The sequence below is a fragment of the Moschus berezovskii genome, chromosome 3 (assembly GCF_049115385.1).
Source record: "Moschus berezovskii isolate FMDL1 chromosome 3, NW_MosBer_1.0, whole genome shotgun sequence".
Lineage (NCBI taxonomy): Eukaryota > Metazoa > Chordata > Mammalia > Artiodactyla > Moschidae > Moschus > Moschus berezovskii.
In genome coordinates this window covers 85,731,323-85,757,236 of record NC_142462.1, presented here as the reverse complement: position 1 = coordinate 85,757,236, position 25,914 = coordinate 85,731,323, and the positions used below count along the sequence as shown (strand labels likewise).

At 45.9% G+C, this 25,914-nt stretch overlaps 1 protein-coding gene across 1 annotated transcript in view; it reads left to right on the top strand.

The window, feature by feature from the left end:
• The window catches only part of ADCY1 (adenylate cyclase 1), a 101,643-nt gene that overhangs the window by 70,593 nt on the left and 5,136 nt on the right, over positions 1 to 25,914 (top strand). Inside the window, exons 12-17 of the mRNA XM_055420257.2 lie at positions 516 to 605; positions 1,105 to 1,361; positions 1,639 to 1,765; positions 15,976 to 16,092; positions 16,908 to 17,054; positions 17,673 to 17,771. Coding sequence (XP_055276232.2) covers positions 516 to 605; positions 1,105 to 1,361; positions 1,639 to 1,765; positions 15,976 to 16,092; positions 16,908 to 17,054; positions 17,673 to 17,771 — 837 coding nt within the window. The remainder of the gene's footprint in view (positions 1 to 515; positions 606 to 1,104; positions 1,362 to 1,638; positions 1,766 to 15,975; positions 16,093 to 16,907; positions 17,055 to 17,672; positions 17,772 to 25,914) is intronic.

Here is a 25,914-nt window from a genome sequence, read left to right as displayed (position 1 = left end):
TTTCTAATTTCAGAAGTGTGAGTCTAAAAAGAACTTCTATCCGTGAAATCATTTGTTGAATATTGCACAATGTTTAAATAGACTGAAAACATAATAACTGGACAAAAATTATATAAAGCCTGTGTGAAGAAAATGATAAGAGTTAAAGTCTATAAAGGAAGGCACAAATAAGTGGGAAGTCTTTACCATTTCTGAGATAGAGGGATGCAATATTATGAAAATGTCAACTTAACTCTTCGATGAATTTCAGTGTCAATCAGCGTCATAGAGTGGTGGGAGGTGTGGTCCTTTTAAATTTAAAGATGTCAGTTTTCATTTTTTAGTTTGGGCAGCGTTTTCACCTGGGAGATTAATTATCTGAAAATAGTCAAGAAATGTGTGTGGAGGATGAATAGTGGGTGAGAATCTAGCCACATGCAGATGGCTGCGGACATTCTGTATCATGATTTATTTACTGTGGACATGATTGACTTTGTGATAAGAAGCAGTTTTTAAAATAGTATTTTGTTGTTCAGTGTTTTCCAGGGTGCCTGACCATCCAGATCCGCACCGTCTTGTGCATCTTCATTGTGGTCTTAATCTACTCTGTGGCCCAAGGCTGTGTGGTGAGCATCTCTGCTGGGTGCAGGGATGGGGGCTCCCCTGCAGGGACCACCCTGGAGGTCTTGTCCCTGGGCTGTAGAGGGAAACAAGGGGGGTCAGAGATCGGCCTGGGGGTGCCCAAGGAAGTGGGGGAAAGGGAACATCTTCCAGTGGAGGCAATGTGATGTCCTCCTGGTAACTGGGGACTCTGCCTTTCATGTGTGCAGAGGATGAAGCTGAGGCAGAGAAACAGGAAGGAGGTGGTATGGGGAGGAACAGAATGGAGTCGAGTGGTTTGGGAGGATGGCGGGGGCCTTGTGTCCCCCCGGCCCAGATCCTGGGGCTCTCCCTCTAGTATTGAGGAGCCCAGAAGGGCGTGAACAGGCAGGAGTGTCTGAAACTTGGCTGTTGGCACCAGGGGAGTGGGTTGGAGCTGGAGGCCATAGCGGGCTGGGAGGAGGGTGCACCCTGTGTCCTGAGTGGGGCCCCTCCCACGCTCCTGGTCCCTCCATCCTCCTCCAGGTGGGCTGCCTGCCTTGGTCCTGGAGCTCCAGTCTCAACGGGTCCCTGGTGGTCCTGTCTTCCGGAGGCTGGGACCCAGTGCTGCCTGCCCCGCCCTGTGAGTCTGCACCCCACGCCCTGCTGTGCGGCCTCGTGGGCACCCTCCCGATGGCCATATTCCTGCGGGTCTCCTCCTTGCCAAAAATGATCCTGCTCGCCGTGCTCACCACCTCCTACATCCTCGTCCTGGAGCTCAGCGGGTACACGAAGGCCATGGGGTAGGTACGCTGCTCCCTCCAGAGCCGCTGGCCGGGCGTTGCCAGTGTCTGCCTGGGGCTCTGTGTTCCAGTCTGCTGACTAGAAACTCGTTGAGCTGCGGTTGCTCCGTCTTCACCTGGGTCCACACACTAGTGAGTTCCTAGGTTTCTCTGTGGACGAGGCTCTCAGCCTGGGTCATTCCTGGGCATGCCTGGGGGTATCACATCTGAGGGCCCCCTGGGGATGGGCCTTATGTTCTTGGCACTGACATTGGCTTCCTTCCTTCTCTTCCCCCAGGGCCGGTGCAGTCTCAGGGCGCAGCTTCGAGCCGATTGTGGCCATCCTGCTGTTCTCGTGCACGCTGGCCCTGCATGCCCGGCAGGTGGATGTCAAGCTGCGGCTGGACTACCTCTGGGCGGCCCAGGCAAGAGGAGACCCTCTGCTTCCTGTGGGGGGATGGTGATCAGGGGATCCCTTGGGAGGAGTTTCAGGTGGGGGCACCCGGCTGGATGCCAGTGGCCATGTGGGCATCATTGTTGGGTGGAGGAGGCTGCAGTGGGGCCAAGGAGCAAGATGGCAGGAAGGCAGGAGGGGGACAGTCTGATGAACCTTGTCTGATGGTCAGAGGTTGGCTGCTTTGCTGGCCGTGAGCTTCCTGTCCCCACAGGCGTTCTGGCAGAGGGACTCAGCCTCAGACATGACAGCGGGTCTCATCAGGGTCCTGGGAAACCCCTGAGGTTGTCACATCTCACATGGCCTATTCCAGATTGAGTAGGTCTGCTCTGGGGGCCAGGAACCCCTATTTTTACAGTGCACATGGGGGAATTCTGACACGAGAGGCCTGGGAGAGATGGAGGAGTGGCAGACCTGGGGCTGTGCTAGGCCCTGAGGCCTGGTGACAGGTGGTGGCCCCCAGAGTTCACCCTGCTCGCCTGCCCGCAGCCAGTGCACAGGTGCGTGGCTCAGCCCGGATCACGCGTGGTGTGCTGTGTCTCTGCGTCCCCCTCAGTGCCCGCTCTGTGTCCTTCTGTCACCCTCTCCATGTGTCCTTGTCACCTGCTCCTCTGCACCCACTCCTTGTCACCCGCTCTGTGTCCCCGGCCCTGCGAACCGAGGCCTTCTGACTTTCTGGTCCAGAGTTCAGACTCCATTGATGCGATTTGCTTACTTCTTGGCTCTGAACAGATTGCCTCTTCTTGTTTCCTCGACTAAAAGTGGGGAGACAGGTGTGCAGTACAACAGAGGCTGCAGGAGGGTCTTGTCATTCTGACACATGAAGAAGCAGCCCTTGGCTGTCTGAGGGAATTCATTCTGTTCAGTCCCCACGGCAGCAGTGCCCAGGCGGTGGGATCACAGATGGGGATCAGATATGGATTAACGTGCCCAGGGCCAGAACTGGAATGTCCAGGAGTCCCGGCAGGTCTGAGGTGGGTGGGAGTGTCCGCATATCAGAAACCAGAGTGTAGCCAGGGGTCCAGCCCAGAGCTGCAGCACAGGGGCATCCATCACTGGACCCCACACAGGTGCAGCCCAGAGGGCCACAGAGAGAAAGCTGTGGCTGTGGGAGCACAGGTGGCTGGGTGCACCCTGCTGTCACCCCATGTTCTGTGCAGAGGGACAGGCTAAGACATGCCTACTGGGGGCCCAGGCTCCTCCTGTGCTGCCTGCCCACATCCTTTTTTCAGGAAGATGTATGACTCCTGTCATCATCCTGAGGTAGAGTAGGCAGGAGGTAGGTGGTCAGTGACTGAGGCCCTGGTCAGCTGTGTCGGGTGGGCCTGGAGTTAGGTGGTCTTCATCCCAACCCCCACAACTCCCCCTGGGGTCTTTGTGACTCTCTTCCCTGTCCCTCAGTCCAATGGAGTAATGACTCTAATCCTGTGTGGAAGTGTGTTGGTTGGGTTCTGCAGAGAGGAGGTTTATTCCAGGGACTGGCCTGTGAGTTATGGAGGCTGAGAAGCCCTAGACACCAAGTGCCACTTCAGTTCAGTTTAGTTCAGTCACTCAGTCGTGTCTGACTCTTTGTGACCCCATGAACTACAGCATGACAGTCCTCCCTGTTCATCAGCACTTGCTGTGAGAAAATAGGAGCGCTGGTATTTGAGGGTGGTGAAGATAGATGCCCAGCTCAGGCCAAGATTGGAGTTGCCCCTTCTCTGCCTTTTCCTTCTGTTCAGAAGGATTGGATGATGCCCACCCCCTTGGCTGGAGTGGAGGACATCTTCCCATGGTCCGACCTCTCAGAGCTAATCTCTCCTATGTGTCCTTACACAGACACACCCAGAAATGATGCCCACCAGCCATCTGGGTGCTCTGTGGCCCATCAAGTTGCCACATACAATTAGCCATTGCACTGAGGAATAATTACAGTTTCCTTCCCAATGGGCTTGGCTGGGTCCCTGGCACACAGTAGGTGCAGACATCCTGCTCCCGACATCTAACAGGCTGTAAGTTTCAGTGGACTCCCTCAGGACAGCCGCTGCTGGGTGTTCTCACTATGGGAAGGTGTGGTGGGGGACAGAGGGGTGGGCTGCCTGTGATGGGGGCAGAAGGTAGTGACCACCCTAATGAAAGCTATTGTCTACCCTTTAGTTAACCTGGAAAAGATAAGATGCTAGTTAAGCAGGTTTCTGTCTGTACATCAGGACAGGTTGTATATTCAAGATCATGAAAAATTACTCCATTACTTGGGGCAAAAAAAAGAAAGAAAATGTGTGTGTATGCACATATATTTGGGAGAAGGCAATGGCACCCCACTCCAGTACTCTTGCCTGGAAAATCCCATGGATGGAGGAGCCTCGTAGGCTGTAGTCCATGGGGTCACTAAGAGTCAGACACGACTGAGCGACTTCACTTTCACTTTTTACTTTCATGCACTGGAGAAGGAAATGGCAACCCACTCCAGTGTTCTTGCCTGGAGAATCCCAGGGATGGGGGGGAGCCTGGTGGGCTGCTGTCTATGGAGTCACACAGAGTCGGACATGACTGAAGTGACTTAGCTGCAGCAGCAGCAGCGCATATATTCTGTATGTATGTATATCTGTGAACACATAGATATACTAGGTGAAAAACTTGGCTTATTTATTCCTTTTTTTGTAGCAGCTTTACTGAGATGTAATTCACTTCCCACAAGGTTGACTCACTATATAAAGTGTACAATTCAGTAGTTTTCAATATATTCACACAATTGTGCAGCCGTCACCACAATCAATTTTAGTACAGTTTTGTGCCCCGCAAGGGACCCTCATAACCATCAGCAGTCACTCCCCATTTCTAACTACCCCCAGCCTGAGCCACCATCTGCTTTCTGTCCCCGTGGATTAGCCTGCTTCTTCCACTTTTCAGCCTGTGTGTACTTTTAAGTCAGTGCCTGTTCTGGACAGACTAACTCCCTGTGTGCGGCCAGTGGGAGCCCTGAACCAGGCCTTGGAGGGAGCAACCCTCTGATTCTCTGATTCTAAGGGGCTGTGGCCCAGCCCTGTCTTCACTCCATACCTGGTTTCTGGATTCCAGGAGGTCAGGGAGCTGCTGAGATCTGAACCCCGCATTCCCTCTCCACGGGCAGAAATTCCCAGGTGGGCCGTCTATACAGAATTGGCCCCAGATCTTAGGCAGCGTGGCAGGGGTGGTGGTGGTGAGGGCATGCAAGTGGTGCTCGTATTCCTCCTCAAGAAGTTCCGGCTACTGCCTTCATGAGTGCCAAAACCAGGCCGCCATTTCCCAGGCATGTCCACGTGATACCCAGCCAGGCTTCCGGATGTGCCTGGGCTTCTCTGGGCCTCTTGGATGCTTGAGAGTTAGTCATGGGAGGGAGGGAGGGGCTGGTGTTGAGGAAAGGAGACAAGGCTTGTGACAGGAGGGGGACCTTCCCAGAGACCTCCTGGGGGCGGGGTGGTGAGGAGGCCATCCAGAGCTCCGCCTTCTCTGTGGGCAGCCAGGATGGCAGGGTCCCATCCCTGACTCTGGAAGGTGGGCTGGTGGTGGAGTGCGATGGAGCAGGGGGCCTGAGGAGGCATCCTGGAGGGAGACAGCACCATCACAGGGGCCACCACTAGAGCACTTTTGAAGTAGCTGGGTGGAGCCTGGGCAGGGCTGGCCATTGGAAAAGGGGCTAAGGTGGAGGTGGGCGTGGTCTCAGGCACGTATCACTCAGTCTGGGCAGAGGGCAGAGGGCACGTTTCTAACTGACAAGGTCAAGAGAGCTGATGGCACTGGACCATCTGAAAGGTGGGTCAGGGTAGGTCAAGACCAGGGCCTCACAGTAGAGGGTCCCCATCCCAGACCTTGGGAGCGAAGGAGTGGTCCCCAGAACCAAGGTGGGCCACCAGACAGGATTCACCACCTTCGTCCAAGGGACATGGCCAGCCTGCAGTGACCATGCTGGGAGGGACCTAGTCACACTCTGCTCCCTCCCTCCCAGCTCCTGCTTGGTGCTTCCAGCAGCAGAGTCCAACCAGAAACTGAGGAGGCCAGTAGGTAGAGTCCGCTGGGTTGGCCCTGGGTCAGCGCAGGTGTCAGGGGAAGAGAGCAGTGCACACCATTCCTGGAAAGGCTATCTGGCCACTGCAGCTTGCCAAAACATTGCCAGGTAATGGAGGACAGCCTGTTTGTGGTAGACTGTGCTGCTGAACTTGGTCTTGTCCGGCTCTGGCTGGCTCTCCAGGCTGACCAGACTGGCTGGTCTCTAAGATATGTCTACCCCGCCATCAGCTGGCCCCTCTGGTTTAAGGTCTTTCAGTTAGGAATAGACACTCAGAGCTAGAGAAGAACGGACTTAGGATGAGCTGCAAATCTGGATCGGCCTGGGGGTGTGTGAGATGGTTCCCACTCATTGACTAGATGCTTGCTCTGGATCTCCCTCAGTGGGATTTAGGCCCTTGCTGTTGGCTCTCCCAACTGGGGACTCCCTCTCTCAGGGCAAGCAGTTTCTCTCAAATGGGTTGGCAAGGACCATTCTAGGCATTGATATCCCTTTATTTTTTAAGATTTTTTTTTTTTTGATGTGGACCATTTTTCAAGTCTTAACTGAATTTGTTACAGTATTGTTTCTGTTTTATGTTTTAGTATTTTGATTGCATAGCATGTGGGATCTTAGTTCCTGGACCAGGGGTTGAACGTGCACCCCCTGTGTTAGAAGGGGAGGTCTACCACTGAACCTCCAAGGAAATCTCTGGTGTCCCTTTAAAGGTTATTAAGTCCAGTGGTTGACCCTGTCCTGGGATTCTCCTTCAGCGATACCCGTTGTACACCCAGCCCCACTGTGAAATGAACTTTCCAGGCAGTTTGGTGCAAGAGAGAACCTCTGTGTCATGGAGGGAAGGCGTGCCTGTACGGAACACACTGACATATTTTTCTAAGGACGTGTAACATGAAACACCTCACTTTCCTGTAAACACAACAAAACAAAAAAATTTCTAGACTTTGCCCGTTTGCCCTGTGGATATTTAAGCCGTCATGCACGTATCAGAGTGCCTCAAACTATTGCAAAACTGCCAGACCAAAGACTCATTGGTTAATTATTTATTGAGACCCAATTGGTTCTATAAACCTAAACAAACAGATGGGCTTTTCCGTCCTGATGACTTCTCAACCTCTTAATCTGTAACTATCAGAATGCTTTTGTTCCAGTGATTTTTTTTTCTTTGAACTCAGTGGATAATCATGATGACAAGTATAATAAAACAATTTCTCTACAATGAATATCTGTTCCGAGGGTAATTTCCATTTGTGCAGTTGCTGTTCTCGGCACTCAGGGCAGGGGCTGGCTCAGACGTGGAGCTTTTGGTCATTGGGCCGAGCTGAGGCCAGCTGCACCTCCTCCTGTCCCAGGTCTCCTTTCTCCACATGTGGGACAGTAGCCTGGTCCTTGGGATTATAGGAGGTTCATGCTACCCAGTTCACGACCCTAATTTCACATCTGAAGTGCCATGTGTGTTGTTCATCCTCTTCTCTGTTCTTGGCCCCTGGTGTCACCACTGGGACTTGGGTTGAAAACATCCCTTACTGAGGACAGTGCTGCTGGGTTTATCATGGCTGTGTTCTGAAACAGTGCCAAGGAAATGCCCACAGAATCAAACACTGGTGCTGAACCTTGAGCTCGGAGTCCAGGAATGTCGCCCTCTTAAGGGAAATCAGACCTGTCACCATGTTGGGAAGTGCACAGACAGCCTGGGGTGGCCCTCTCTCTGCACCTGGTGTCCTGCCTGGCTCCATCCAGTAGCTGGTTATTGAGCACCTGGTCTACACCAGGCCTTGTATGGGGACACTCATGTAGTGGAGCATAACCCTGCCCTGAATGCCCAGAGGCTGATAAAGGAATAAATGTGTGAGTCATAGATGGTTCCAGAACAGTGATAGAAGTGCCATTGTATTGATAAAACAGCCCATAGCCTGATCCAGCCCCCAAGTCAGTGACATCAGCCTCTGGAGAGAATACCTGGAGATTTCTGAGGAATTAGCCAGGGAGAGGTTCTGTGGCTGTTGGATGGTGTTTTATAAATGTCAGTTAAATCAGGTTGCTGACAGTGTCCTTCAGGTCTTCTGTACCCTTACTGATTTTCTCCAAAGTCATTCTGTCAAGTTTAGAGACAATGGTGTTGGAAATCTCCAGCTATACCTATAGATAGAGATTCCAACACCATTCTCTCTAACTTCTTAAAGTTCTATCAGTTTTTGTTTTATGTAGTTTGATGATCTGTTATTACATGCATAAATGTTTAGGATTATGTCCTCTTGAAATAAATTGAAACCTTTGTCCCTCTTATCAAAAAAGACCCTTTCATACATATTCAGTTCAGTTCAGTCACTCAGTCATGGTCGACTATTTGTGACCTCATGGACTGCAGCACGCCAGTCTTCCCTGTCCATCACCAGCTCCTGGAGCTTGCTCAAATTCAGGTCCATTGACTTGGTGATGCCATCCAACCATCTCATCCTCTGTTGTCCCCTTCTCCTGCCTTCAATCTTTCCCAGCTTCAGAGTGTTTTCTTTATAAAGAGTCAGTTCTTTGCATCAGGTGGCCAGAGTATTGGTGCTTCAGCTTCAGCATCAGTCCTTCCAATGAATATTCAGGACTGATTTCCTTTAGGATTGACTGGTTTGATCTCCTTGCAGTCCAAGGGACTCTCAGGAGTCTTTTCCAACACTACAGTTCAAAATATTTTCAGGCTAAAACAAAAACTCTAAATAAATATTGAACCTTAAAAAAAAATGACTTTTCCTAAGCAATGCGCTTCATTCAGTAGTCTGTTTTGTCTGATATTAATATAGGTAATCCAGCTCTCTTGTTATGTCTTTCTCCTCATTTTACTTGTAACCTTATTGTATTTTTTTTGGTATAGCAGAGTTTTATTAAAGTATAAAAAGGGAAAGAGAAAGTGTCTGACATAGACATCAGAAGGGGGTCAGAAAGTACCCTCCTGCTAGTCTTTAGCTGGATGTTTTATGTCTGTTAGAAAACTATTAATCAGATAAGAGAGACACCTCAAGGCTGATGGAGTTTCACCAGTCCCCTCTCCCACAATATGCATTTTTGAGATAGGATGGCACAAGGGGTATCATCCCCCAGCCATAAAACAATTGATATGAATACTTGTTTGTTGAGCTATTATCAGCCAAAAATTAGTCTTCCATGGAACAATTTTGAAGAAAGGCAAATTCCAAAGCAAATACATAGATTTTGCAAATACAAAGCAAATACACAAATCTATTAATGTAGATTAAGAAAAACATTTCCGTAAGAAAAACGCATTGATTATCTTGAGGTTCAAGAAAAGTTAAATTCAGGTGGAACCAGGTGTTGTCATGGCAACACAGAATTTTAAGAGAAAAAAGTCTGTCACTTGAAGTTTGTTTCCTCCTGCTGCTTAAGGGAGAGAGAAAAAATGTCTGACACTTGCAGCCTATTTCCTCCGTTTGGAGAACCCTGGCTTTCCTGCCTGTTACACTCTCATTCCCCCCTTTTCTTTTCGGAGAATTATGTTGCCTAGGGAAAGGGGCATCGTGTTCATTCCAAAACTACTTCCTGCTGTTGAGGGGTGTGGTCCCTAAATTGTTGAGGCAACATGTTCTCCTAACCCTCATATGTAGTCTCTCATCCAGGGGCCCCAAGTAATAGTTGGAGGAGGCTGTGACACTCATAGGAGCCTGGACAACCTATTATAACTTAAAATATTTCAGATGGTTAGAAACAAACCCCCTTTTACAGTTACAGTTGTAAGACAAAATAGTCATTAAACCAATTTAAAACCTAATCAAAATTAAAAGTCACATTGTGTCCATAGTTAAGGTACAATATGTTACACGAGTCCATCTTAGGATTGTTAGATGTTATCAGATCAAGAAGAGGCATATGGTTGTTGTTGGTGAAGGTATTCTCAGAGTTGAAGAAAGTCCTTTCCTTGAAGTGGAGTAACCCACCATGGGAAGCCTTCAGTTGATAAGGTTGAAAAGCTGAAAGCTGAGTTAAATAGTTCTAAGGCTTTAGGATCTATGACAATATCTGTGTGCAAAAACGGTCTGTCATAGAGACAGTCCCTTCTTCTTAGGGGCAGCTTGAGCCCTCATTCAAGCTACAGGTAGAACTTTAAACCAACTGTCTTGTGTTTCTTGAGTTAGCTTACATGGGTGTCTTTTAATAATGTCATTAGCCTTTTCAACTTTTTCTGAAGATTCGGGTCTCCAGAAACAGTGTAAGTGATACTCTATTCCTAGAGCTTTTGACACCCCTTGAGTTACAGCAGCCTTAAAGACAGAGCCATTGTCACTCTGAACTTTAGAGTTTAAGTTCCCACTTACATCATGGGAAGTCAGTACAGTAAGATTTTGCCCATTCATTAACCTCGGGCTTTAGTGAATACTGCTTTTGATGTGAAAATAGGTGAGGGTCATTGAGCTTGACAATGATAGGAATAGCATTTTGTGCTTGACCCATAGTTTTTCCATCAGTCCACACTCTAGGATTTGTGTTTTGTTCAATTAATGGGAGAGAAAGAGCAGGCTCCATATTTATGAAAACGGAGGCCTGGACCTTGTTCAATATATCCCTCCCCAGAAGGAGTGAGGGAGACTCTGGCATAAGAAACTTGAGAAAATAGTACAGAGTCTCAGTTGCAGCTTAAAGGATGTGGGTCAGGGGCTTCAGTGAGTACAGAGAAAGTTGCTCCAGTGTCCAAAAGAAAATTGACTGACTGACCCTCCACAATTATTAAAACCTGGGGTTCCTCAGGTATAATTAGGATGGGAGCTTGTGTGGGAACCTCTGGGCACCTTTGGTCCTGATTGTCCTGAGAGCCTGACCTCTGGGGCCTACACCTCAAAGGGCAGTCTCTTCTCTAGTATGGTCCTTTGCAGACTGGACATGGAGCTGGGGGCGGCTTAGATGCCTGATGGCAATCCCATTTGAGATGCCCCTCCCTTTTCACTTGGGTCCCTCTGGGCATTTTTCCTCAGGCTGTTTCAGAGCAGGTTCAACAGCCACTGTTGGGGCTTCAGTCTATTGTCTGGTTCTTTTTTGCCTGCTATTTTCCTCCTCATATTCTCTACCATAATATACTGTCTGAGTCAGCTACCACAGTTTTTCTAAAGACTGATTTGGTTTGAACGTCTGTTTTTGTAACTTACAGCAGATATCTGGAGCTTACTGAGAGAGAAATTTATCTTCTAAGACCATTTCTCCCTCTGTACTTTCAGGATCAACGTCAGTAAACTTGCAGAGAGCCTCCCGTAGTCTGTCCAGGAATTTAATAGGAGTTTATCAGGAGTTTCCTTCTCTCCCTGTTCTATGTCAGTCAACTTAGCATAGTCTAAAGTCTTAGCTTGCGCTTGCTAGGAATATATCCCGCAAAGCAGCTCTGTTATGGGAACTGCTTGGCTCCCAGTAGGAAGGACTATTTCATGTTCCTTATTTTCCCTTGTCTCATGTTCAAACCATTCATCTCCAAAAGTAGTAGCTTCCCCCAAAACTCGAGTTCTCGAGTCTGGAGTTAGCCTGTCTGTCCCAAGACATACATTACATCTCTCCAAGTAAGGTCACAAAGTTAGCCCTATAAAGGCTTCTGTGAACTTTTCTGGATCCTCTAGATAGTCTGGACCACAACTGGTATGGTTTGAATTTCTACTGAGACTGAGGAAACCCCTCCTGAAAGTGTGTCTTTGACTCTCAGCCTATTCAGTTGGGAGCCCCAGATACAGGGGCAAAGTAAGAGGACAGGAGGGAGCTGAAAGTTTCACACCCAAATCTGCACTCTTAGGACATATGTCTGGCATGTCTCACAGAGAGATAAAGAGCATCACATATGGCACTTCTACCCATTTCTCTTGTTTTATACGGAACTGGTCTAGTTGTAAAATAGTATCATAATTAAGAGATCTTTCAACAGGCCAGCATTCCCTGTCTTCTAAAGGATGCTGTGGCCATTCAGTATCACAGAAGAAGATGAGGCATGTCTTTTTAAACTCTGGAGATCAAACTTGTCCCAGCTTTTTAAAAGTACATTTTAAAGGAGTGGTTCTGTAACTGCTAGCTCCCATCTGTAAGAGAGAAAAAAGCGGCATCCACAGCTGTGGCTTTTTTCAACTGGAAGCTTCCTTCCCTGCTCTAGATGGGGGTGTAGACAGACTCTCCACCAAAGCTTTTCTTCCTGGTCGGACTTAGTCTGTCCCTTACCGATGCAGGTGTTTTACTCGTTCCTCCTGGTTCTGCCTCCGAGGTTGGGTGGAGATGCACCAGGGGTGCATTCCAGATAGCATCCCAAGCTGATTTAGTTTAATACCACTAAGACCTTTGTTTGATTTGCCCTTTTCTCTGATGCCACCTGAGGTGGAGCAGAGTAGTTTTTCCAGAATGTTTCCCAAGTTAGGACTCCTAGGGGAAGAATGTGCCTGTGCACATTCCTGAGTACAGTCCTGACCACAGTAGAAGCGGAGAGTCATAAAGGGATGAATAACAGCCACAATGTCTTTCTGAGTGTCACCATGTCAGTATGTGTGATAGCAAAAGAGGTGGCGGAGGATTGGCTAGCGAGGAAAAAGTGATTTTTGTTCCTGAGCTATTAGGGCCAATCCTTCCAGTTCATTTCCACAGATTCCACAAAAGGAATATCTGAGGAGTTGAGACAAAAGCCACCAGGAAGCCTCCTCTGGTCCACTAAGAGCTAGTTCTACCAAAGGAAGAAGCCCATTGAACTTCCAATTTGACCAGATCCTGCAACTCCCAATCTGTGTCCTCAAAAACCTCATCGTCACCAGCAGTGCTTCTGTCCGCGTAGATAGGAGACACAGCCGGGACAAAGACTCTCTGTCAGATCGACTGCCCCTGAGGCAGGCAGCGAAGAAAGTGACTTCTAGCCCGACAGACATTGCTGGAGCTCGAGCCCCGCCTCGCTCCCAAACATGCTCTTGTAACCTTTGGCTCCTAGCAAGGCTAGGTGCTTCTGTGACTTCCAAGTTTGGGATCTGAGTAAAAGTACATAGTAACGGCATGAATCCAAATCCACATAATCTGTGACCCAACAGACTGCGTCAGTACTTCTGGTTCCCCACGAAATTATGAAATGGTCAAAGAGACCAGGAAAAGGTGACTGAGAAAGAAAGGTCCGCCTGCTTTGCCCATCTCTGGCCACTCCCCTAGCAGGGACCTTGGGTGACTCTTGGCATTGGCAGGTCAGTATAAGTCCTGGACAAGGCTCCACTTTTTGGGTCTGCCTTTAGTCATTATGAGGCACTGTGAAACTGCAGAGGAGGGCTCATCACTTGCTTCGTGCAGGGCGTGTCATTCATTCACACAAGCACACTGTAGATTTAGTAAAGTAAAGCAGAAAATGTGCATACTGAGAAAGCAGAGAGGCTGGAGCTCTGAGTGTTTTTGCTTTGTCCTGAAGATCCCAGACAAGCCCCTGAGATAGCTTACAGTGAACAATGTCGATTCGTGATCTCTGAAGAAGATTTAGCTTCGGGACCAGGGACCAGGCTTGATCACTCAAGAACTTTTGTATAGCAGAATTTTATTAAAGTGAGAAGAGAAAGCTTCTGACATAGACATCAGAAGGGGGATGGAGAGTGCCCCCTTATTGTATCTTTTTATTTAAAGTGGATTTCTTGTAAGCAACATACAATTGGATCTTGCTTTTTAATCTAATTCCTAAATCTCTGCCTTTTAACTGAGGTCTTTAGATACAATTAGTGTGATTATTGATGTATTTTAATCTTCCATGTTGCTGTTTCCTATTTGTCCCACCTGCCCATCTATTTGTTTTCTTTTCCCTCTTTTTCTTCCTATTTGGGTTAATTAAATACTTTTATTATTTTACTTGATCTGTATTTTTATTAGCTCTGTTTGTTGTGTTGTTTTAATAGATACTTAGCAATGTTTGTATCCAAGTGGTATTATACTACCTTACATATAAGAACCTTAATAACAATATATACATCAATTTTTTCCATCCTAGGGATTTTGCATTGGCATCATCATAGACTTTATTTGTACTTATATTATAAACCCCCCAAATATTTTATTTTTTCCATCATAAACATTAAAATCTACTTTAAAAATAGATTATAATGAAAAAGAATGTTTTTTGTTTACCCATTTAGTTATGATTTCTGGTACTTTTCATTCTTTGTGCACTGCCAGGCTTCTATCCTGGAGAAGGCAATGGCAACCCACTCCAGTACTCTTGCCTGAAAAATCCCATGAGTGGAGGAGCCTGGTAGGCTTCTGTCCATGGGGTCGTGAAGAGTTGGACACGACTGAGCAACCTCACTTTCACTTTTCACTTTCATGCATTGGAGAAGGAAATGGCAACCCACTCCAGTGTTCTTGCCTGGAGAATCCCAGGGATGGAGGAGCCTGGTGGTCTGCCACCTATGGGGTCGCACAGAGTCGGACACGACTGAAGCGACTTAGCAGAAGCAGCAGCAGCAGCAGGCTTCTATCCAGTGTTATCTTCCTTCTGCCTGAAGGGCATACGGTTCTCTCAAGTCTGTGGGTGATGAATTCTTTCAGCTTTTGTATGTTTGAAAAACTCTTCATTTTGCCTTCATGATTGAAAGATACTTTTGTTGGGTTTAGGATTATGGGTTTTTGATTTTTAAAAATTTTCCATATGTTAAAGATACTATTCCACTGTCTTTTGTCTGACGTTGCTTTTTACAATATTGCTATCATCTTTATCGATGTTCCTCTGACCCCATCTCCTCTAGTGTTTCACCCTCTTGAGTGTGGGGTGGGGGCTCCTCTGTCCCCCATGTGGTCTGATGAGCCTGGTCCACTCTGAATCTCCACACTCTTCCCCTCTGCAGTCTAGCTGCTCTCTGTGGAGACAAGCACCAGCATTGATCCCCTGCCTAGCTGATGATTGTCCATCTCACAAAGGGCCTTTTCCTCAAGTGAGACTAGTCCCGGAGTTAGAGATTAAGTTCTTCTCACTTTGTGTGCTTTGGAAAGGTCCTTTCCCTCTCTGTGCATCTCCAGGAGTAGGTGGTTCTCAGAGCCTGGGTGCCCCAAAGAGGGGCCTGTACACCCTAGAAGGCAAATGAGACAGCACAGGAGGGTTTTGGAAGAGGACATCATGATGGTTAGTTTATGTGTCAGCTTGACTGGATCATGAGGTGTCCAGTTATTTGCCCATACATTATTCTGGGTTGGTCTGGGAGGGTATTTATAAATGAGGTTAGCATTTGAATCTGGACTCAGTAGAACAGATTCTCCTTCCTAACGTGGGTGAGCTTCATCTATCCACTGAAGGAGGCCTAAATAGAACAGAAAGATGGAGGAAGAGAGAAATGGGGCCCCTCTTTCCTGACTTCACCACCTGGGGCATCTCCACCCTTAGCCTTCCTGGGTCTCAGACCTCTAGGAGCACCAGATCTCCTGGGCTTCCAGTTTGCAGATGGCACATGGTGGGGCATCTCAGCCTGAAAATGGGGGATGATCCCCTCATTGGCCTTTGAAAGTTCCAGCTGAATTGGGTGATGACTAGTCCAGAATTTCATGGATCCTCTGGGCCCCTAATGTTGATTTAGTTCTTCTGCTTGGTGGGGCCATGGAGATGAACCTGGTGACCATCGGTGCACTTGGTGTTTAGTTTGGATGATTACAGAGAAGAATGTGTTAAAGGCGTAGATTCAGAACTCTTGTTAAAGATGGTAAGGCAGCTTTATTCAGGAGCATTGTGTTAGGTGTGGGAACCACTGCAGTGGGGGAGGGAGATGAAGTTCCACCCTAAATATAGCATGGGCAAGTGGGGGTTTATAATCAAGGAGCAGGGTTGGGGGGTGGATGGAAAATTATTAAGAGGAGACATCTGGGGTGAGGGATGTTCTGGTTGAACTGACCTAACAGGATTCATGCTGAGGGTAGGTCAAGGTGATCTAACATCACCTGGGGAGGATTGGAGATGAGGAACCTGATCAGGTATCTGGAGTGATCAGATGTCAAGGATGGGGTATCTGGTTAAACTGACTTAGCAGGGTTCTTGCTAAAACTAGACACACAAACACCCCAAAGTCAAGACCCTTTTGGGAGAGGGTTCAGAGTCTGATCCAGGTGAGAACTTGTCTCACGGTGGGCTGTCAAGTGAGGGAAGGAAGCATGAATGGGTGGCTGGGTGACTTAATGGAGGACCCCCTTCCCAGGCAGAGGAGGAGCGGGATGACATGGAGAGAGTGAAGCTGGACAACAAGAGGATTCTCTTCAACCTCCTGCCAGCCCACGTTGCCCAGCACTTCCTAATGTCCAACCCTCGCAACATGGTGAGCCTAGGGCCTGCATGCACTGAGGTGCAGTGGCCCCTCTGCCCACCCTCAAGGGCAGGGCCAGATCCAGGACTCCTGGGATGTGGGGTTGACAGGTGCTCAGAATTAGCATGTCCTCCCCTTTGATCCTGGGAGAGAGCATAGCATCCGCTGTCCCCACAAGGAAGGCAGGAGGCTGTAGTAAGTCACACATGAGGTTGCAAAGCACTGCCTCGAGGCCTGGTTGGCCCCCTCCTGGCTGAGTTTGGGCAGCAGGTGCCTTCGAAACAACACCCCGCCTGCCTGGCTATTCACTCCCTTCTCTGTGCTCAGTGCTGTCTGGTTTGGTCTGAACATCCTAATGGCCACAACCTGCTGCAGTAAAACTCTGGAACCACCTGGACAGCACAGAGCAGGGCTTACAAAAGCTGACTCAAGAATAAAGAGGCTCAGGCTAGGTTTTCAGGTCCTAAAGGCACAAGCCCCCATGCTCAGCTTGACCAGCTTTGACCTGAAATAGATCTGGGGCTCATCTTTTCATCTTGCTGGGACTAGGGGCGTCCAGGGCCAGTTGTTTTCCCAAAACAATGTGTCCTTCCTTGGTGCCTCCGCCTCTCCTTGAGGGGGCTCTGCACCCACTTGTGAGCTGAATGACCCCCCCATTATCGTAGATCCTCTGAGCCCCCTCCTGGTGTGGCATGGGAGCCCCAGCGCATCCTGGCAGCCACATCTCAGGACCTGGTCTGCAGGGCCTGCCCCCAGTACCAGCCCTGAATGCTGCTCTGGCTGCCCATTCGTTGCCTGACCCAACCTTTGACCACCCTACCCCCCAGGACCTGTATTACCAGTCGTACTCGCAGGTGGGGGTCATGTTTGCATCCATCCCCAACTTCAATGACTTCTACATCGAGCTGGATGGCAACAACATGGGGGTGGAGTGTCTGCGCCTTCTGAACGAGATCATCGCCGACTTTGACGAGGTAAGGGCTGCCCTGCAGTCCTGACACCCTGGGGCCTGGGTGTCCTGGGGTGCCCCCTCCAACAGAGTCTTGAATTGTGTCCACTGATGTAGTATGTGCTCTGCGGATGGCATGGGGACAGGGGGATCACATGTATTTTGTCTCCTTGGGAATCCCAGCCAATCGTGACATTTGAGGAAGAAACTTTGCCTTAAGATGGGGAGGGTGAGTGGTGGTACCTGTGCTCTTCCTTGTGAATGCCAAGCTCAGATGGGAAGCCTCACCTGTACGACGGGCAGGCAGGTATCTCTGTACTGCCCACAGCAGGCCTTCGGCCTGTGCCTGCTTCCCTCCCTGGTGCCTGTCCTCTTCCTGGTTGGTCGTGAGGTCAGCTACTGGAGGATGGGGTTGTGTTCTGCACGGTTCTTCCTTGGTGCCTCTTTTAAATGCCTTTGTTAGAGCCCTTGAGGCCTGCATTTCTCAGTTCAATCCCAGAACTTGTCTTGTGCCCATATGAAGAAGACACATTGCTTTCCAGAATGCACCTATCTGCTCTGTGCTTGCTTCCGGCGGCTGTACACTGCTGTGACTTGTCTAAAATGTTATGTAACATTTAACAGTTTTGTGTTTCAAACAAAGCTCATGGACAAAGACTTTTACAAGGACCTAGAGAAGATCAAGACCATCGGGAGCACGTACATGGCTGCTGTGGGGCTGGCGCCCACTGCTGGGACCAAGGTGAGTGTGGACAGCCAGGTGTGCCCTGTTCAGGGACTGGGTCCTGACTCTGTCCCCAACTGCCCAGGTTCCCATGGGCAGGTTCCCTGCTGTGGACCTCAGTTTTTCCTCTGCATTGGATTAGGGAGCAGCCTGAAGGCTGTCTTGTCAGTGGCTAGTTCTCTGTAGTCACAGCCTTCTGTGAAAAATCAATGCAGAAGGCTGAACACAGGAACTTCCTCCAGCCCTGCCTCCTCACCCCCGCAACCCCCAATACTATCCTGGGAACTGGCACTACTGAGTGTTCCTCTCCCCAGACTGCCCCTATAAAAAGACGGAAAACAGAGAGGAAGATGTAAAAAAAAGAAAAAGCCATGAATAGAAAGCAGTTATAGATATGGTAGATGCTAACTGAATCAGCAGTCACCTTTAATGTGAGAGGTCTAAATACATCAATTAAAAAGCAGAAGCTGACAGTCGCTAAAATTCACGACCCGACTAGGTTTTCTGCAAGAAGTACACTTTAAATATAAAGCCACAGATACATTGAAAATAAAAGGATGTAGAAAGAGATACCATGCTGGCCCTGTTAAAATTTCAAGTAACTATCTTAATTTTAGACAAAGCAAATTTCAGATCAAGAAAAATTATCAAGGATGAAGAGGTACACTACAGAATGATAAAGAAGTTAATTCTCCAAGCATACATAGAAATCTTTGATATTTATGTACTTAACAACAGGAGGCAAAAACTGATAGAACTGCAAGGAGAAGTAGATGAATTCATTATTATAGTTGGAGACTTCAGTACCGTGCTATTGGTAGTTGGTAGATCCAGTTGGCTGGAAATCTGTAAAGAGAACTGAGTGGAGCAACATCATCCATCACCTGGATGTAATTGACATCTGTAGACTACTTTATTGAAAAACAGCAGAATATGCTTATTTTAAAGCTCATGTGGGACATTTACCAAGATAGATCACAACCTAGGCCATAAAACAAGCTTAAAAAATTTAAAAGAATTGAAATAATATAACTATATTCTCAGACTAGAATGTGATTAAAGTAGAAATCTACTGTTGTTGTTTAGTTGCTAAGTCCGACTCTTTTGCGACCCCATGGACTGTAGTCTGCCAGGCTTGTCTCTCCATGGGATTTCCCAGGCAGGAATACTAGAGAGGGTTGCCAATTCCTTCTTCAGGGGATCTTCCCAACCCATGTGTTGAACCCACATCTCTTGTGTCTCCTGCATTGGTAGGCAGATTCTTTACCACTGAGCTACCAAGGAAACCTTTGCTAGGGGAATCAATTACCAGGAAATGATTGGAAAATTCCAAAATATTTGGAGATGAAACAATATACTTGTAAATGATACAAAGGACAAATCAGAAATCTCAAGAGAAGTTGAAAAATATTTCGAACTAAATAAAAATGGAAATCAGTTCAGTTGCTCAGTCGTGTCCTACTCTTTATGACCCCATGGACCGCAGGAGGCCAGGCCTCTGTGTCCATCACCAACTCCCGGGGTTTACCCAAGCTCATGTCCATTGAGTTGGTGATGCCATCCAACCATCTCATCCTCTGTTGTCCCCTTCTCCTGCCTTCAATCTTTCCCAGCACCAGGGTGTTTTCAAATGAGTCAGCTCTTCACATCAGGTGGCCAAAGTATTGTAGTTTCAGCTTTAGCATCATTCTTTTAATGAATATTCAGGACTGATTTTCTTTAGGATGGATTGGTTGGATTTCCTTGAAGTCCAAGGGACTCTCAAGTGTCTCCTCCAACACCACAATTCAAAAACATCAATTCTTTGGTGCTCAGCTTTCTTATAGTCCAACTTTCATATCCATACATGACTACTGGAAAAACCATAGCCTTGACTAGATGAACCTTTGTTGGCAAAGTAATGTCTCTGTTTTTTAATATGCTATCTAGATTGGTCATAACTTCCCTTCCAAGGAGTAACTGTCTTTTAATTTCATGGCTGCAGTCACCATCTGCAGTTATTTTGGAGCCCCCCAAAATAAAGTCAGCCACTGTTTCCACTGTTTCCCCATCTATTTGCCATGAAGTGATGGGACCGGATGCTGTGATCTTAGTTTTCTGAATGTTGAGCTTTAAGCCAACTTTTTCACTTTCCTCTTTCACTTTCATCAAGAGGCTCTTTAGTTCTTCTTCACTTTCTGCCATAAGGGTGGTGTCATCTGCATATCTGAGGTTATTGATATTTCTCCCAACAGTCTTGATTCCAGCTTCTGCTTCTTCCAGCCCAGCATTTCTCATGATGTACTCTGCATATAAGTTAAATAAGCAGGGTGAAAATATGCAGCCTTGATACTCCTTGTCCTATATGGAACCAGTCTGTTGTTCCATGTCCCATTCTAACTGTTGCTTCCTGACCTGCATACAGATTTCTCAAGAGGCAGGTCAGGTGGTCTGATATTCCCATTTCTATCAGAATTTTCCACAGTTTGTTGTGATCCACACAGTCAGAGGCTTTGGCATATTCATTACAGCAGAAATAGATATTTTTCTGGAACTGCTGCTTTTTCAGTGATCCAACGGATGTTGGCAATTTGATCTCTGGTGCCTCTGCCTTTTCTAAAACCAGCTTGAACATCTGGAAGCTCACAGTTCACGTATTGCTGAAGCCTGGCTTGGAGAATTTTGAGCATTACTTTACTAGTGTGTGCTGCTGCTGCTGCTGAGTCACTTCAGTCGTGTCCGACTCTGTGTGACCCCTTAGACAGAAGCCCACCAGGCTCCCCTGTCCCTGGGATTCTCCAGGCAAGAACACTGGAGTGGGTTGCCATTTCCTTCTCCAATGTATGAAAAGTGAAAGTGAAGTCGCTCAGTCGTGTCCGACCCCTAGCGACCCCACGGACTGCAGCCTACCAGGCTCCTCCATCCATGGGATTTTCTAGGCAAGAGTACTGGAGTGGGTTGCCATTAGTGTGTGAGATGAGTGCAATTGTGCGGTAGTTTGAGCATTCTTTAGCATGGCCTTTCTTTGGGATTGGAATGAAAACTGACCTTTTCCAGTCCTGTGGCCACTGTTGAATTTTCCAAATTTGCTGGCATAGTGAGTGCAGCACTTTCACAGCATCATCTTTCAGGATTTGAAATAGCTCAACTGGAATTCCATCACCTCCACTAGCTTTGTTCCTAGTGATGCTTCCTAATGGCCACTTGACTTCACATTCCAGGATGTCTGGCTCTAGGTGAGTGATCACACCATCGTGCTTATTTGGGTCATGAAGATCTTTTTTGTATAGTTCTTCTGTGTATTCTTTCCACCTCTTCTTAATATCTTCTGCTTCTGTTAGGTCCATACAATTTCTGTCCTTTATTGAGCCCATCTTTGCATGAAATGTTCCCTTGGAATCTCTAATTTTTTTTGAAGAGGTCTCTAGTCTTCCCCATTCTATTATTTTCCACTATTTCTTTGCACTGATCACTGAGGAAGGCTTTCTTAATTCTCCTTGCTCTTCTTTGGAACTCTGCATTCAGATGGGTATATCTTTCCTTTTCTTCTTTGCTTTTCACTTCTCTTCCTTTCACAGCTATTTGTAAGGCCTCCTCAGACAGCCATTTTGCTTTTTTGCATTTCTTTTTCCTGGGGGTGGTCTTGGTCCCTGTCTCCTGTACAACGTCACGAACCTCTGTCCATAGTTCATCAGGGACTCTGTCTGTCAGATCTAGTCCCTTAAATCTATTTCTAACTTCTACTGTATAAACATAAGGGATTTGATTTATGGTTTTCCCCACTTTCTTCAATTTAAGTCTGAATTTGGCAACAAGGAGTTTATGATCTGAGCCACAGTCAGCTCCCAGTCTTATTTTTGCTGACTTTATAGAGCTTCTCCATCTTTGGCTTCAAAGAATATAGTCAATCTGATTTCGGTGTTGACCATCTGGTGATGTCCATGTGTAGAGTCTTCTCTTGTGTTGTTTGAAGACGGTGTTTGCTATGACCAGTGCATTCTCTTGGCAAAACTCTATTAGCCTTTGCCCTGCTTCATTCCATGCTCCAAGGCCAAATTTTCCTGTTACTCCAGGTGTTTCTTGACTTCCTACTTTTGCATTCCAGTCCCCTATAATGAAAAGGACATCATTTTTGGGTGTTAGAATGAAGGGATGGAGCCAAAGCAAAAACAACACCCAGTTGTGGATGTGACTGGTGATAGAAGCAAGGTCCGATGCTGTAAAGAGCAATATTGCATAGGAACCTGGAATGTTAGGTCCATAAATCAAGGCAAATTGGAAGTGGTCAAACAGTAGATGACAAGAGTGAATGTTGATATTCTAGGAATCAGTGAACTATAATGGACTAGAATGGGTGAATTTAACTCAGGTAAACCATTATATTTACTACTATGGGCAGGAATCCCTTAGAAGAAATGGAGTAGCCATCATAGTCAACAAAAGAGTCCGAAATCCAGTACTTCGATGCAATCTCAAGAATGACAGATGATCTCTGTTTGTTTTCAAGGCAAACCATTCAATATCACGGTAATCGAAGTCTATCTATGCCCCGACCAATAACGGTGAAGAAGCTGAAGTTGAACGGTTCTATGAAGACCTACAAGACTTTTAGAACTAACACCCCCCCTGAAAAAAAAAAAAAGAAAATATAACATCAAAATTTGTGGGATGCAGAAAAAGGAGTGCTAAAGAGAAATTATGTCATTGATTTTATACGTTAGTAAAGAAGACTAATTCAAAATCAGAAAGCTTCCATCTTAGAAAAGTAAAGAAGGGCAATATAAACCTAAAGCAACAGAAGGAAAGAAATAATAAAAATCTGAGCACATATGGATGAAATCAAAGACAGAAAGTGAAGAAAATCAATGAAACCAAAAGTTGGCTTTTTGAAAAGATCAATAAATTTGATAATCTCTAGCCATGCTAACCAAGAAAAAGGGAGAAGACACAAATTACTAATATTAGAAATGAAAGAGTGGCCAATTCCATTGAACCAATGGACATTTAAAAGATATTAAAGTGTATTATGGACAACTCCGATACTACAGTGGAGGTCCTGGCCAGTCCAATAAGGAAAGAAAAGTAAATAGATGATTTATGAATTTCAAAGTAAGAACAAACCTTCATTCCCAAATTGCTTGCATATTTAAAATATACAGGGCTGAAATGTTTGTATATAAACTGATATAATTTTTAAATAACTTTGCCAAACTTGCTGGATGTAAAACAACATAGAAATTTCTGTTTTATCTTTGTATCTTCAGTTCAGTTCAGTCTCTCAGTCGTGTCCAACTCTTTGTGACCCCGTGAATCACAGCACGCCAGGCCTCCCTGTCCATCACCAACTTCCGGAGTTCACTCAAACTCACGTCCATCGAGTCGGGTGATGCCATCCAGCCATCTCATTCTCTGTAACTACAGACAATTAGAAAATCAAATATTGTAAAAGTTCCTGTTTCCAACTAGTATAAAAATATAACTAAATGACCACAAAATTTGTTAATTTAGGTGAAATGGGACAATTATTTGAAAGATATAATCTGCTAAAATCTGCTTAAGAAAAATAGATAATCTAGACAGGTCTGTATCTGTTTTAGAAAATTAATCAGTAGTTAATAACTCTCCAAAGCAGAAAGCACTGGGCCCAGATGGATTTACTGTTGAATTCTAGCAGGCATTTGAGGAAAGTTGGCTCATATCAGTTTCCTAAAATCATACCAGTTTCCTAAAATCTCTTTCATAATATAGAAGTAGAGGATATACTTCCTAACTCATTTTATTTTACCATAATGTCAAAGCCAGATAAAGAATTCCAAGAAAGGAAAATTATAGAACTGTATTTCTCATGAATTTAGATGTATAAGTCCTTAACAAATATTTACCAGCTGAACCCAACAATATATGAAAAGATTTATATACCACAAACAGGTTGTTGGATTTATTCTAGATAAATGGTTTATTCTAGATAAATGGTTCAACATTTCAAAATGAATTAGCAAAATGTACCATATCAACAGGATAAGGAAGATAAATCATATGAACATATCAATAAATGCAGAAAAATTATTTGACAGCATCTAACACTCATTCCTGGAAGAAGCACAAGCTGGAATCAAGATTGCTGGGAGAAATATCAATAACCTCAGATATGCAGATGACACCACCCTTATGGCAGAAAGTGAAGAGGAACTAAAAAGCCTCTTGATGAAGGTGAAACAGGAGAGTGAAAATTTGGCTTGAAACTCAACATTCAGAAAACGAAGATCATGGCATCTGGTCCCATCTCTTCATGGGAAATAGATGGGGAAACAGTGGAAACAGTGTCAGACTTTATTTTTTTGGGCTCTGAAATCACTGTGGATGCTGATTGCGGCCAGGAAATTAAAAGACGCTTACTCCTTGGAAGGAAAGTTATGACCAACCTAGATAGCATATTAAAAAGCAGAGACATTACTTTGCCAACCAAGGTCCGTCTAGTCAAGGCTATGGTTTTTCCTGTGGTCATGTATGGATGTGAGAGTTGGACTGTGAAGAAAGCTGATCGCCGAAGAATTGATGCTTTTGAACTGTGGTGTTGGAGAAGACTCTTGAGAGTCCCTTGGACTGCAAGGAGATCCAACCAGTCCATTCTGGGGGAGATCAATCCTGGGTGTTCATTGGAAGGACTGATGCTAAAGCTGAAACTCCAATACTTTGGCCACCTCATGGGAAGAGTTGACTCACTGGAAAAGACTCTGATGCTGGGAGGGATTGGGGGCGGGAGAAGAAGGTGATGACAGAGAATGAGATGGCTGGATGGCATCACTGACTCGATGGACATGAGTTTGAGTGAACTCCGGGAGTTGGTGATGGACAGGGAGGCCTGGTGTGCTGTGATTCATGGGGCCGCAAAGAGTCGGACATGACTGAGCGACTGAACTGAACTGAACACTCATTCCTGATTTAAAAAAATACCTCCCAGCAAACTAGAAAGAGACAGAGCTTCCTCAACTTAAAGAATATCTGCAAAAGCCCTGTAGCTTTTTTGGTAAGAAGCAAATATCCTCCACTAAGATGAGGAACGTGCCCCTCTCATCATTCATAGTTGACATTGTACTGGAAGTCCTAGCTAATGCAATAAGACAAGAAAAGGAAATAAAAAGTGCATAGACAGAGAAGGAAGGAGTAAAAGTATCTTTGTTCATAGGTAACATGAGTGTTTATGTAGAAAATAAAAAAGAATCACAAAACAATGATAGTAAGCAAATATAGCAAAGTTGAAGGATACAAGGTTAGTGTACAAAAGTCAGTTGCTTTCTTATATACCAATAATGAACAAGGGGAATTTAAAATAGCAAATACAATGCCATTTACATTAGCACCCCAAAATTAAATATTAGGTAGAAATTAAATATATATATATATTATCTCTATGAAGAAAACTATAAAAGTCTTATTAAAGAGATTGAAGATCTAAATAAGTCAAAAACTACTCAGTGTTTCTGCATAGAAAGACTCAGTATCATTAAGATGTCAGTTATTCTGACTTCATCTGTAGACAATGCAATCCTGATCAAAAGTATAGCAGGTTATTTTGTGATATTGACCAAAGGATCCTAAGTTTGCATGGAAGGACAAAAGACTGAAGGTACTCAACACAACATAGCAGAAGCAGGACAAAATTAGAGGACTGACACTATCAGACCCCAAGATTTATGGAATTTCCCTGGTGGTCCAGTGGCTAACACTCCTGGCTGCCAAAGCAGGGGACCCAGGTTTGATCGCTGATCAGGGGACTACATCTGACATGCTGCAACTGAGATTTCACATGCTGCAACTAAAATAAAGACCCTGAATGGTTCAACAAAGATGAACGATTTCATATCCTGCAACTAAGACCCAGCACAGCCAGATAAATAAGTAATATTAAAAAACTTTCTATAGAGCTGTAATAATCCATACAGTATGGTTTTGGCAAAAGAGTAGTGAAGTAAACCAGTGGAACAGAATAGAGAACCCAGAAATAGATCCACATAAATATAATCAACTGATCTTTGACAAATGGATCAAAGATAATCTTCAACAGATGGTGCTAGAAAAATTTGGATATCTAGCTATCTATATTTGTAAAATGAATCCAGGCACAGACCTTACATTCTTCACAAAAACTAACTCAAAATGTATCATAGGCCTATATGTAAAA